Consider the following 12,753-nt stretch of genomic DNA (forward strand, 5'->3'; position numbering starts at 1 on the left):
GCAATGAGGATGTCCCACGGGTGGCAATTTTGTGCTGGATCACCGTCACTCGGCACAGAGCACGTGCTGCACTGCAGGCTGCTAGAGGAATGCCACTGAGGCATCAGAATACCATTGTACATTAAACAAGAACGCATAATTAATAACCAAAATAAAGGAATGAATCACATTAATCAGTAGAAGAAGATGCAATAAGCTGAGACTAAGCAAGGGAACAATTTAGCTCGTACAGGAGGATACACAATCGAATTCCAAAGCGATTGTACTCGATGGCTTGCCCAGTAATCATGTTAGTTTGCATCCATGGTAGTTCCCAGTGGGTGTAGTTCAGTCCCGGCCAGGCAAGGCCAGCTGAAGGATCTGGCAAGCCCCTGGCACTCGGCTCTGTTAACAGTGTACTCCACCGAGGTGCCTAGGGAGCGAGACACCACATAAAGTGTACCAATTCCATGTGCCTCCATCCCTGCCTCTGTTCTCCTCGAGACAAACAGCACATCAGGACTCCATATCCCTCTGCTACCTCCACCTTCACCTCAGTGGAACTACTGAGTACGTGTTTCAGCTTCCACTTTTTTGTGGCCCTTACTGTCGCCCATTGCCTCCTTCACTGATTCACCCACCCTCCCCTCTGCACTGCCTCTTCGGGATGAAGGTCCCTTCACCCGCTATTACAAAGCTGACCGGTTCCAGGTGCTTTAGACTGCTGGAAGTTTCACGGGTTCTCTGCGCAACAAAACCAGCCAGTCCTGTAGATCTGTGAGGGGCGTCCCCGTCACCCGTGAAGGCAAATTTATGTGAGAGTGGAAACTAAAGAGACCCTTTGCACAAGGTGCTCTATTCCAGTGAGCCTCGGGCGATGCTATCCTGTGAGCCTGGTCGCTTCACAGCCGTCCCTCCCGCTACAGAAACGCTGGAGCACGCTACAAGCTCTTGTTAAAACCCATGCCCCGGTTTGGGCGCTGCAGTGAGCGCCGCAGGACGCTCCTGCCGGCCCCATGCCCGACCTCTGCAGCCGTGGGGGCAGGACGGGGCGAACGCGAGCGGGACGCCTGGGAGCGGGTCCCGGGGCTGCGGACGGCATCGGGCGGGCGGGGGCAGCGCGGTGCTTCGCAGGGAAGGGCCCCCCCGTCGGGGCGGGGGCCGGGGGGCGGCCGCAGCCCCGCCAGGAGGCGTCAGGCGCCGGAGTCCCGCTCGCGCCCGGTCCCGGCTCCGTATAAATGGGCGGCGGCGGCGGCGGCGGCGGCGGCGGCAGCGCTTCACCCGGACGGAGCCGGAGCTGGAGCTGGAGCTGCGCAGCGGCGGCACCGGCGGCCCCGGCGCGGCAGGATGGGCGGCGGCGGCCCGCGGCGGCCCGGAGCTCTGCCGCTGCTGGCGCTGGCGCTGCTGGCGGCACAGGGCGGCTCGGCTCCCCTGCAGCCCGGCGGCTCCCCCGCGCTCTCCAAGATCTACCCCCGCGGCAGCCACTGGGCTGTGGGTAAGTCTCCGTCCGGCCCGACGGCGCTCCCGCGGCGGCTCCAGGTGCCTCGTTCCGGAGGACACGGGTGCGACCGCCCGGAGTCCAACCGAGCGCCCCTGTCCCCGCCGTCGGCTCGGGGGATGGCTGCCGGCAGAAGCCCCGGCTCCCGCCGCTGCCCTGGAACCGACGGCTCGGGGCGAGCGAGTCCCCGACGGGCGCTTCCCTGTACCCGCCGGTGCGGGCGGGCTCTGTGCGCTCCCCGAGGGTCGGCAACCTGCGTGCCGGGCAGGCTCTGCCCCAGCACCCCGCGCTTGGCGGGGTAACGCAGCTTTGACGGGTTCATTTGGCGATGATGCTTCTACCGCTGCCTTTCCTCAGAGATGCAGGAGCCCAAACCAGAGCCCGAAGCAGCCCAGGGAGCTGTCGGCACCTTGGGAAGCCCTGGTCCGGCCGACGCCCCGGGGCGCTCGGCGGGGGGGCTCCTCCAGCGCTGCCTCTCACCCTCCCCATCCCAGTAACCTCCTTTGCAAACTAAAGCCAGCTACGATTTCAGTTTGATGGCCATAAAGTACGGTATATCAAAAGTGCACCCAGTTTAGCTCCTAGAAAGGCACCGGAACATAGCTTTACACCGCAGTTCCCGCATGGCAGGTCAAGGCAGGGAATGTCTCAAGCCTGCTTCATACGGTTGGACTCAACGCTCTTAAAGGTCTTTTCCAACCTAGCTGATTCTATGAGTCTCCACCCACTTCTTATTCCAGCAATCTTACCAGGTGCCTGTCTCTAGCGCCAGGCACAGTGCTTGGGTTTCTCTGCCTTTTCTCAGCAACTTTTTCTCTGGCAATGTAGAATAAAAGATGGGGGAAATGGTGTGTGGCATTTCCAGTTCCAGCTGTGCTTTGACATTGTCTAAGCCATTCCCTCCGTGCTATCCATCAGTTTCATCTTCCAGCTGATGCTTGAGCAACCAAATCTATACCAGTCTTGGGTAATTTCATGCTACCGTAATTGTTGTTCCAGGGCATCTAATGGGGAAAAAGAGCACTGGAGATTTTCCTTATGCTTATGAAGAAGAAAATAAGACCCCATTTTCAGCATTACCTGAAAATATGAAGCAGCTGGAAGACTACCTGCAGTGGGAGGAAATCTCCAAGTATTTGCTACGGCTGCTGGAAAGGAGCGAAAATAGAAGTGCTCATGTTGTAAAAGGAGGGCTTCCCTGGTACACCAGGAATACCTGGGACACAGATGACAACAGCAGCTGGAAAAACGTAAGTAAGGAAAAACCTGTATGAGCACTCCATATTGTTCACTTTTCATTGAAAAAGTAACAGACCAGCTTCCTCTGGCTTGTGGGTTGTCCAGAAAAGCAGCACAAATGCATCTTGTGCACTAGTCATTCAGTAAAGTAAGAGTCTGCTCTCGATCACTGCTTTACTGATTAGTGATTATCTTGATTGCCCTGTCCCTGGCAGTGTTTAAGACCAGGCTGGACGGGGCTTGGAGCTACCTGGGCTATTGGAAGGTGTCCCTGCCCGTGGCAGGGGATTTGGAACTGGATGAGCCTTCAACCCAAACCATTCTGTGATTCTATGGTTATATATATTATTATATGTATTATATATGTTGTAATTTTAGTGGGTTAATTTGCCACTGGACATAAACTCAGATTTTAGTGCCTGCATTTCCTTCAAGTCACTCGGTTGTTCCATTCTCTTCTTTTCCAGCACCTCATGCTCATCTGGCCACATCAGCACCCAGCTGTGTATTAATCCAGCAAAAATAAGCTGGTGTGAAAACCAGGTGTGAGTATAGCGGGCAGGAAGAAGGCAGAGTGTGTTGTGTATAGCAGCACATCACATCGCCTGTCACCCTCGAGTGCTCATCAGAGGACGGAGCATCTGGGTTGAGGAGTTTCCTCTGTTCCCAGCTCTGGCTCGTCTTCTTCTTCCCTCAGGTTAATGGATTTACCAGCACTATTTCACGAGATAACACGTCTTTGGACCAGACTCACCCCTGTTCTTTCGGAAAATCCTGTAAACCACACTTGGAAGTGTATCAGTGAGGCTTTAGAGAAAATAGGCAGGGCCTAAATGACACAAAATTGCAGAATTTACTAGAAAACTCCTGCCTTTATAATGCCTCAGGTACAGCCACGGTGACAGAACTGCAGGGGTTTGAAATAGAACGCAAAGATTACTACAGCCCCTTAAAGACATTGGTGGGAAGATTCTTTTCTTCCTATATTCTACTGCAATATCATGTAATTACTATTCCTCCCTCCTGAAATCCTGGTGCGCTGAAGTCAGTATTTGGGGTTTGATTTGAATATGGGTAAGAAATGAGAGCCGATATTTAAGTCTCTCATACCACTAATACAAATGCCATCCATAGGTTTCTTTCTGGCTTTATGACAGTGATACTTGCAGTAACAGTGATTGCTCTTATCAAAAGAGGGAACTGTGTCGTCTTCAGCTCTGCAGTGGGCAGCTTTGTCATCAGATGAGACAAATCCCATTTTGCTATGGAAAGAGGGAAATATTTTGACTTTGAAAAGTACTTGGTAATGAATCGTACTTTCAAAGGCTGAAAGTTACCCCCGGTAAGTGTAGACATATCCAAGTGTGTGTTCTTTTACCCTGCAGCAATAGCCACATTTTTGTGCTCAGACCGTGAACATGTACATGGAATAATGAGATTATCGCCTTAAATATCCAGATTTCTCCAGTGATTAGATTTCTGCTGAAAACCGTGTCTTCTGTGTGAGCAGGACTTGCAGGACTGAACCTTGGATATCCAGCATTCAGCAGTTACTTTGTCTCTATCTTGAAGTAAAACATAACCATGAGAGTAGTATGAGTAGTAGGTGCCCTGTGCTTTCCTACTGCTGGACACCGATACCTGATTCTCTGCAGCCCAGATAGATGTGTTTTATCGGTTTTCCTTTGCCTTCAGAAAGTAAAACCCTAGCACCTGATGGTTAAGCTTTGTGTCTGCTTGAAATCTGTCTTCCAGGTGAAGATCAGAAGATGGGAAGGAATGTGCTTTACTTTTCTTCAGGGCTGTGATAGATATTTAAATAATGATCATTATTATTTTCAATAGAGGAGGCCGTATTTACGGGTACCTGTGAATGCCAGTCATGTGCGCACAAAGGGATACAAGAGCATTTGGATTCTGTAGCTCTTGACTCTAGATTTCCCTGGGTGTGAGGGGTTCGGTGTTGCACAGGTTAGACATCCCCCTTGTTTAAGGTGCTGCTGTCCCACAGCTCCCACAGGGGCCCCGTGTACAGGAATGGTGGATGTAGCTGTTTGCCTGAGGGGAGCAAGCTGGTGATGATGGTGCGGTGCACGTAGGAACCTTGTACCTGGCACTGAATACTTCTCCAGGCATATTGTGTTTGAGTTCAAAATAGGAACTGCTCTAGGAGGAGTGAGGCACTGTATTTCCAGTGGACTACTGCTCACTGTGAAATGCCCTTTTGGACTGAGGCATTGGAATGTGACCAAAACCCAGGAAATCATGAACCCCATCATGAGCGATGGAGCAGCCATCCCAGGACCGGATCACCAGCAAGGGGCTGTGGGTGCTCTTTGTCGGCTGAGCATACACTTGCAGAGGTGCTGACCATGAGTCCCTGGCTCTGTGTGTGCAGCTCTGTGTTCCCATCCACTGATTGGGAGTGAGAACTAGGCCTACAGCGGTGCACCTCAGTTAACTTCTTCTGTTTTCAGTTATTAGCAGGCAAATTAAGCTCTTGCCTGTGAAAAAATGACAGCTAAAGTAGGTAAAGATCAGAAAGGAACTCTGCTGCAAGTTAGACGCTCGGTTTACACTAAGTAAAAGTAACTTGGAAAATAAGCTTTACATTGTTTCTGTGGCTTGGCTTTTCAACACTAATGAGACACCATATAAATGAGACAGCAGGCAGAAGTCTTTGGGAGGATGACTTCCCTCATGCTTTGGCAGTTGGTTATTACACTAACTGAGACAAATGAGGTCTATTTTGGAAAGATTATTAGGAATGTGTTTGCTGTGTGAATACCCAGAGCTAGGGCTAGTTTGGACAGCTTATTGGGAATGCACTTGTTATGTGAACACACAGAGCAGATCTGTACCGGGCTTATTAACTTAGCGAATGACTTTCTCCAGGACTGTTCTATAAGTAATATTCTTCTCTTTTGATCAGATGGTGGACTATCTGCTTCAAGTTGTGAATACGAAAGAGAGCACTCCAAGCTGAAAGAAGGTCTCTAAATCATCAAGAAGTGGAATACTTTCAATAAGAGACTATATTTCGCAAGCACTTGATTGCATCAGATAATTAACAAGGTCTCTTTTCTGTAAACAAGATTTCCTTGGTGTAAAATACCTAAATACACATATTCTTGTATGTTCAAGCAGTGACTAAACTCTTTACTTCAAGGCTGCATTTTCTCACTTGAATGGCTTTGATACATTTAATTGTCATGGAAGGGTCTTCCAATTAATGATATGACTTATCTAATCAGTTCATCTCTTAGCTCAAAACTAGATGACATTTCCACATTCGCAATAAATAGTACTATCGAAAAGGCTGACTTTATACTCTCATTTGGGTTAATAAAATGGAAATTGGCTGTGCCACAGCCAGTAACAAAGAAACAGCACAATGATTCATTCCCACCGAAGCTCTTCTCCAACTGAATTGCTCCCTGCTCTGTAGTTTTTTGTCACTCCAGGGGAGCTGACACAGCCTTCCCAAGGCATGGAGTGTGTGGTGCTCCCCCACATGCAGGCAGCAAGGAGATCTGCTGGACAGACAGACCAAGGAGAGGGCAGTAAAGGGCCACAAAAGGTGATTCAGGGGCTTTTCCGTCTCTCCTAGAAGGAAAGGCTATGGCTTTTGTTGGACCAGGTGGCCTTTAAGGTCTATTCCAGCCTGTATTCCGTGATGCTATGGCTCTATGAGCTGTTCAGCCTGGAGAAGAGAAGGCTCGGGGGGGTCTTACCAGGGAGGGTGTAAAGGAGAGAGGGCCGGGCTCTTTCCAGTGGTATCAGTGACAGAACCGTGGGCACTGGGCACCTCTGAACGTCAGGAAACACTTTGTCACTGTGACGGTGGAGCCTCCCTCTTTGGAGCTATCCACAAGCCACCTGGGCACGGTTCTGGGTAACCGGTGCTGGGTCGCACAGTGACGTCCACCCCGGCCGGCCGGCAGTGAAGGGGTGAAATGGGGCAAATGCGCGTCCTTGCACACAGCTCGTGCAAACGGTCCCGGCCCCGCCGGTCCCGGGCAATGACCCCCCCCCCCCCCCCCCCCCGCCAGCCACCCCGGAGCCAGCGCCGCGGCCGCTTGAGGTGAAGTTCCGGCCGCGTCCACCAGGCGGCGCCCTCGCGCCACTGTCCGTGCCCGGCCGGTCCCGGCAAAGGAGGGAGCTCCCGTGCGCCCCGGTCCTGCCGTCGGGCGGGGGGCTCCTGGCTCCGTGCAGGGCCACCCTGGGCAGCTCTACCCAAGCGCTTTGCCAGGACACCCGGAGAGGAGAAAGCCCTGCCTCAGTTTCCCTGCACGTAAAATGGGGCTCCCCCGTCCCGCAGACGGCACCAAATAAACTGGAAGGGTCTCCCGAGCCCATCCGGCAGGGATGGAGGGTTGGCCCCGGCCAGAGCCAGCCCTGCGCTGCTGGAAAGCAGCTGAGCTGGACTCCGTGCCAGACCTCTCCGTGGCTTAAATAGGTCAGGTGTCCTTGGAAGTCTGCTTGAGTTCTGACAGGAGTTTGAACAGCGGTGGGAAGGCAGAGAGATCAGAACGCACTTTCTGTGGGAAATGGTGCCCTCGAGACAAGAGTGTCATGATGGCATTTTCCTGATAATTATGTATTCAGAGATCTTCAAAGCTCTTTATGCTGTCTTCTGTCCCTCATAGCACCGACCTGTGCAAAGCTTTACACCTGTGTGTGCTGAGCCTGGGATTTCTGAGCTGGGCAGAGGCAGCCAGGCCTAACGGAAAGACTTCTCACGAACAGAGGTCTGTCTACCTGTCTGCATTTCACATCTTAATGAGAACTCACCCGGGATTAACCTCCTTTGCCAGCGGAGGCATTGCTACAGGTGAAGCAGCTGCAGAGATGCCCAGATTCTACTTTTCCAGAGCTTTGCAGCAGATGCAAACCGGACGATTTCATGTATAGCATAAAGGAATGCGTGCCCATCCGTACTGTTCCCAGTGGAAAAAGCTGCTCTTGGGAAAGCTCTCACAAGTACTCACAGCTTCGCTCCCCAGACCCTAAGCCTGGTGCCACGAGTCACTGTGACCACTGACAAACCCTGTCCTACAAGTTCACCTCTCCCCAAAGGTAACAACGTTCGCTGTCTGCAACTGCCTCCTTGCAAAGGAGTACATTTCTTAGCATTCCCACTATTTCTTTTATCCGTGCTGTTATTCCTTATTCAGATGTTGCAAAGAATACAAATACAGACGCTAAAAATACTTCCTCGCTAATACAGTTTAAGCAAAAGAAGAACTAGATCACTCGGAACAGGCCATGCTAATAGCCTTAGCAAAGTTGGAGTAAAGAAGTGGTTAAGGATCTAGATGATTTAATCCACTTTTAAGAAAAGGTTTTACAGTGAGCAATTAGATGCTGTTTAAGGAATTAATCACTAATGGGTCATTAACTCTGACTGCTATTGTACAGTTAACAACCGGAGGCAGGATTATTAGACTCAGCACCCAATTAAGGAGAAGATATTTACAACAAAATGAACAAATGAGCTTTTAAAATGGAATGGGACAGTTTGAGGGAAGTGTAGGAGCACAGACAACCAGGCAGGGCCCAAGGGAGCCCTGATTTTCTGTGTGCCTCTGTCCCTGTCGTTCTTTGGGCAATATTTACCTGCCTGTGCCCGCTGCTGCTTGGCTGTCGAACTCTTTCTTTTTAGCAATAAGCTCATAGCTTTCCTGGAAGGACGTGACAGCACAGTTTATGCATTACAGGGTTCACATACGCAATGTATTAAAAAAGACCCGCTTAATATGTCAGTAAAAGAACAATCGCCACAGCTTGAGGTTCTCCTTCACTCCTTACTCCCAGGACCGTAATGGAAGTGAGGATCTGGTTTGTTTTCTGCTATCCTGTCATGCTTTTCTCTAGTGTTAGTCCCCAAGCACCTCAAGCAAGCACCAGTGCCGATGACAGCACTGATCAGAAAGTTGGGGGGGGGGCAGTCCAATGTCCTTACAGGCTCAGAAGAACCAGGGGCAGCAGGGAAGGGAGGGCAGGGCTGTCAGAATGGGGGAGAACATCGCTGACATCTCGGGGGGTTGCTTGCTCATCAAGAGCAATAAGCACAGGCAGGAATCGGGCGCCAGTTGAACGTGCTCGCACGCAGGAGGGTTTTGGGCATCAGAGCCACAGCTGGACCACAGCCGAGTAATGACAAGAGGGATTGTTCCCATGGCGAGGAGGAGGAAGAGCGCGCGGAGCCTGCGCCATCATTCCTTAGTGTGCGTCGCTACTGACGCAGCCCGGGGTGTGCGGGCGCTTCTCGAGCACACCAAGAGGCATCCTTCCTTTGCAGCCCCCTTGGGGATGCCAACAAAGCTCACCTGGGAAAGGACCGCTGGAGTGAGACCTGAGCCCAAAGAAACAGTTTTTTGCTCTTCTCCTGTTTCCCCCTGAGTTTACTGAGGCCTCCTCACAGAGCTAGCAAAGTATCTCCCTGGTTCTGAGAGCAGCAGCGCTTTCTTTCCCTAAGTGCAGGGCACCTTCTTTGCCAGGGAAGCAAACAGCAGTGTGCTGGGAAGGCTGGGCACCACCATGGCCGTACAAACAGCGGCCATGCACCATGGCCCAAGCAGAGCTACATCCCCCCTCGGTTCACTGGGGAGCACTCGCTGGGGCTCCCTGCACCCCCCGGAGCAGAGCTGCTCAGGGAAGAGAAGCCCGGGCCCAGGGTGAGCTCCGCTCCAGAGGCAGGTTGGACCTGCAGGGACGCTGGGGAGAGAGGAAAAGGCATTTCAAAATAGAGGGATTCCTGTTATTATCTGTAAAAGCAGCTCTCCAGACAATAGGCGGGGGCTGCTGAGGAGAAGGCTGTGAAGGGATGTTTAGAAACTGCTGTCTAAGGTTAAAAAGCTCTCTGAAGTGAAGCTGAACAAAGCTGACATACTTGTTTCTGACAGGACTCTTAAAAGATACGCACAGATTGTGAAAATATAATTAGACGCCAGCCTTTGTCTGGCCACAACGAGTGGGAAATGGTGAAAGGAGAGGTCTCCCAGTCTGCATTGAATCATCCCCAGGACACAATGAGGGCACTTGTGCATCCTTCTCTCTTCCCTAATGAGAAACGTTAATTGCCACAACCTCCAGAGTGTGTAGAGCACCCTGTGCCCAGCGGAGGAGAAGGGGTGTTTCATTACAGCTTCTCAGCCCCATTACAGGCAGTAACGGAGATAATGGAAAAGAAAGATGCCACAGTTTTGGTTTCAGCAGCCTGGCGATGGGCACCGCGCGCGCAGGGGAGCCGGCTCGGCTCAGCACCGTTCTGGCCCCCGGGGGCTGCACTGGGCAGGATGCGCCCCCGTGGGCCCTGCTGACAGCTCCATGCTCCCAGTGCCCGGCAGCTACTGCCCGTGTCCCGCAGCCAGGCCTGGCCCAACCCTCCGCGGTCCCCGGCGGCGCAGACCTGGCCCGAGCAGCCCGTTTGGGTGCACAGCCCCACACACAGCCCTCACACAGGACGCGCCATGTGAGGGTGCAGCAAAAGCAGAAAACCCTCCCCAGGCAACGCAGGCCTCGGTTTCCAGGCACCTTACACAGCTCCTCACCCTACTGCAGCTTTTATTGCAACTAAAGTGTCCAGCCAAGGAGGGAGAGCAAAGGTTGTTTTCTCTTCTAAGCTATGATCAGGGCCCTAACTCTGCAGGGCACGTGGAAAAGGGAATTAAAAGGACCACAAAATACAAAGCAAGTCAAGGCGTGGGGGAAAGGCTGGCGCGAGGGACAGCCCTCTTTCACCTGGCTGTCCACAGAGCAAGAGCAGGGCGAGGGTGTCCCTTGGGCGTCCCAGGAGCAGCCTTCCCTGCGGGTTTCTCCCGGGGCGCCGAAGAGGAAGTTCAGATTGTCTGCCAGGGTTTGCCGATGGACTGGATGTGCTCCTTGGCCTTCAGCCGCAGGGCAGCAATGCTGGTGTTGCGGGGGTCTGCCTCGTCCAAGGGGAACTTGTCCACAAAGGTGGCTCCACACTGGTATGGCGGCGGTGGCCCCATAGCCCCCAGCGGCTGCAGCGCGTGGGTCACTGCGGGAGAGTTCAGGAAGGGCGGTGGGGTGTAGGTGCCGGGCAGGCTCTGCGGCGGGGACACGAAGCCGGGCAGGCTCTGCAGGGCCGTGCTGCTGGGCACTGGTGGGCTGAGCCACGTCTCCAGGGGCAGGTTGCTGCTGAGAGGACCCATGGGTGTTGCCTGCGGTGAGCGGTTGAAGGAGAGGATGGGCGAGTCCTGCAGCTTCATGGAGGTCACTTCCAGCTTCTCCTGCCGCCTCCACTTGGCCCGTCTGTTCTGAAACCACACCTGCGGGCAGAGCGGCGTTAGCCGGGACGGCACCGGGGGGACCGGCGGCCCCGCGGAGGACAGGGGCTCTGCCCCAGGCGCAGCGGTGCACACGAAGTGGAACACACGGAGCGGCAGCCGCGGGGCACGGGGGGAGCCCCGCCACGGGGAGAGCAGAGCAGAGCAGCGTGAGCCGGCAGCGCGGCCGGCCCGTCCTGCCTCCCCTGCCCGCCCGACTGTGCCTGCCTGCCCGCCCTCCTGCCCTGCCCGCCCGGCTCAGCTGCCCGCAAGCCGCCGCCCTGGGTCACAACCGTTTCGGCTGCCCCGGGCCGGGTCACGCCAGCCAAAGGGCAGCGGCCGCGGCTGCTGAACGGAGAACGGCCCCGCGCTGCAGCCCCGTGGGGCCGCTCCGCACGCACCGGTCGGTGCCGGGCTGGGCTCCAGGGCCGGTGCTGCTCCGGCCGCCGGGAGTGCTGCTCCACGCCGGGCCGGGGAGCTGGGGGCTCCAGGAACGCGCGGCTGTGCCGGGGCAGGCCGTGAGGGGCTCCCGGGGCCGGGGGCTGCCAGTGCGGGCGTTACCTGGACGCGGACCTCGGGGAGGTTGACCTTCATGGCGAGCTCCTCGCGGCTGTACACGTCGGGGTAGTGGGACTTCTCGAAGGCGCGCTCCAGCTCGTGGAGCTGGTACGTGGTGAAGGTGGTGCGGTTCCGCCGGTGCTTCTTCTTGGGCTGCTCCTCGTCCGACGGCTTCCCCTCGCCGCCGCTGCCGGCGGGCAGCTCGGGGCTGGCGCTGCCGGGGCAGTACGGCTCTGGCGGGGGAAGAGCGGCGTGTCACCGGGAGGGCGACCTCCCCGCCGGGCCCGCCCGAGGGCGAGCCCCTTCGCTCGCCCGCCCGCCCCCCCCGGCGCCTCCCGCCCGCCGCGCTCACCTTGGAAGCGCTCGGCGCGGGCCTGGGGCTCGGCCGGCGGCGGCTCCCCGGGCATCTTGGGGAGGCAGTGGCGGGCACCGCGCCGGTCCGCCTCCTTGGCGCTGCCGTCGGGCGGGAAGGGGCCCAGCATCCCGTCCTCCTTGGTGAACCCCAGGATGGCCTCGATGCTGTGCAGCCTCGACGGGTTTCCCCCGGGGCTCCGCGCCGCCTGCGCGGACAGCGAGAAGGCGCCCTCGGCCATGGCGAGCGGGGCGCCGGGCGGGTGCATGGGGCTGCCGGCCCGGGGCCCCGGCACGGCGCTGCGCTCCCGCCCGGCCCCGGGGCGGTGCGGGCAGCTCTGGCACGGCGCCGCCGGGCGGGCTGTGGCCTCCTTGGGGCGGGGGAGGAGTGCCGGGGGGCGGCGGGTGAAGGGGAAGGCGAGGCCCCCGCGCCACTCGGCACGGAGGCAGGGCATCCCCGCGCCCCGCCGGCACGGCCCGCGGCCCCCCCGCCCCGCCCCGCCGACCCTGGTCCCGGCCCCAGACGGCGCCGGGCGATGCCATCCAGGGCCCTCGAGGCGGGGCGGGCCCAGCCCACGGCTGCTGCCGGGGACTGCTCCCGGCCGGGCTCCCCGCCGAGACCCGCAGCCGGAGCACCGGGGCCGTGCTGCCGTCGGAAACCGTCGTGGGACCGGCGGCTGCCGGGCCCCGGGGAGCCGCGCGGGACGGGGCGGGAGCCGCTTGTCGGGAGGGCGGCGAACGGAGCCGGGAAAGCGGCTCCTGGTCCACGGAGGGGCTGGGGAGGGACGGGAGAGCGGGAGGCCGGGGCCAGCTCTCGGTGGGGCTCAGCCCTGC

At 56.4% G+C, this 12,753-nt stretch overlaps 2 protein-coding genes across 3 annotated transcripts; one reads left to right on the forward strand and one right to left on the reverse strand.

Annotated features, from left to right (window-relative positions):
* The first annotated feature begins 1,284 nt into the window (after positions 1–1,284).
* On the forward strand, positions 1,285–6,025 carry GRP (gastrin releasing peptide). The gene is made up of 3 exons (XM_057405345.1): positions 1,285–1,474; positions 2,477–2,727; positions 5,649–6,025. Exons 1-3 carry the CDS (start codon positions 1,327–1,329, stop codon positions 5,700–5,702), a joined length of 453 nt encoding a protein of 150 aa, XP_057261328.1. The 5' UTR covers positions 1,285–1,326; the 3' UTR covers positions 5,703–6,025.
* A 4,228-nt stretch (positions 6,026–10,253) lies between these two features.
* Positions 10,254–12,590, reverse strand: RAX (retina and anterior neural fold homeobox). Of its 2 annotated transcripts, none has more exons than XM_057405347.1 (3): positions 11,921–12,590; positions 11,584–11,801; positions 10,254–11,013 (listed from the first exon to the last, which is right to left on the reverse strand). In XM_057405347.1, the coding sequence occupies exons 1-3, from the start codon at positions 12,372–12,374 to the stop codon at positions 10,561–10,563; spliced, it is 1,125 nt and encodes a 374-aa protein (XP_057261330.1). In that variant the 5' UTR covers positions 12,375–12,590; the 3' UTR covers positions 10,254–10,560. The 2 variants fall into 2 exon arrangements, with proteins under 2 accessions (XP_057261330.1, XP_057261329.1); XM_057405346.1 differs by having other exon boundaries at positions 11,572–11,801; positions 11,921–12,586.
* Between the last annotated feature and the right edge of the window lie 163 nt (positions 12,591–12,753).

This window comes from Pezoporus wallicus, unplaced genomic scaffold (assembly GCF_028554395.1).
Source record: "Pezoporus wallicus isolate ANWC-B61680 ecotype Strahan unplaced genomic scaffold, APGP_CSIRO_Pwel_v1 contig_9101, whole genome shotgun sequence".
Classification (NCBI taxonomy): domain Eukaryota; kingdom Metazoa; phylum Chordata; class Aves; order Psittaciformes; family Psittacidae; genus Pezoporus; species Pezoporus wallicus.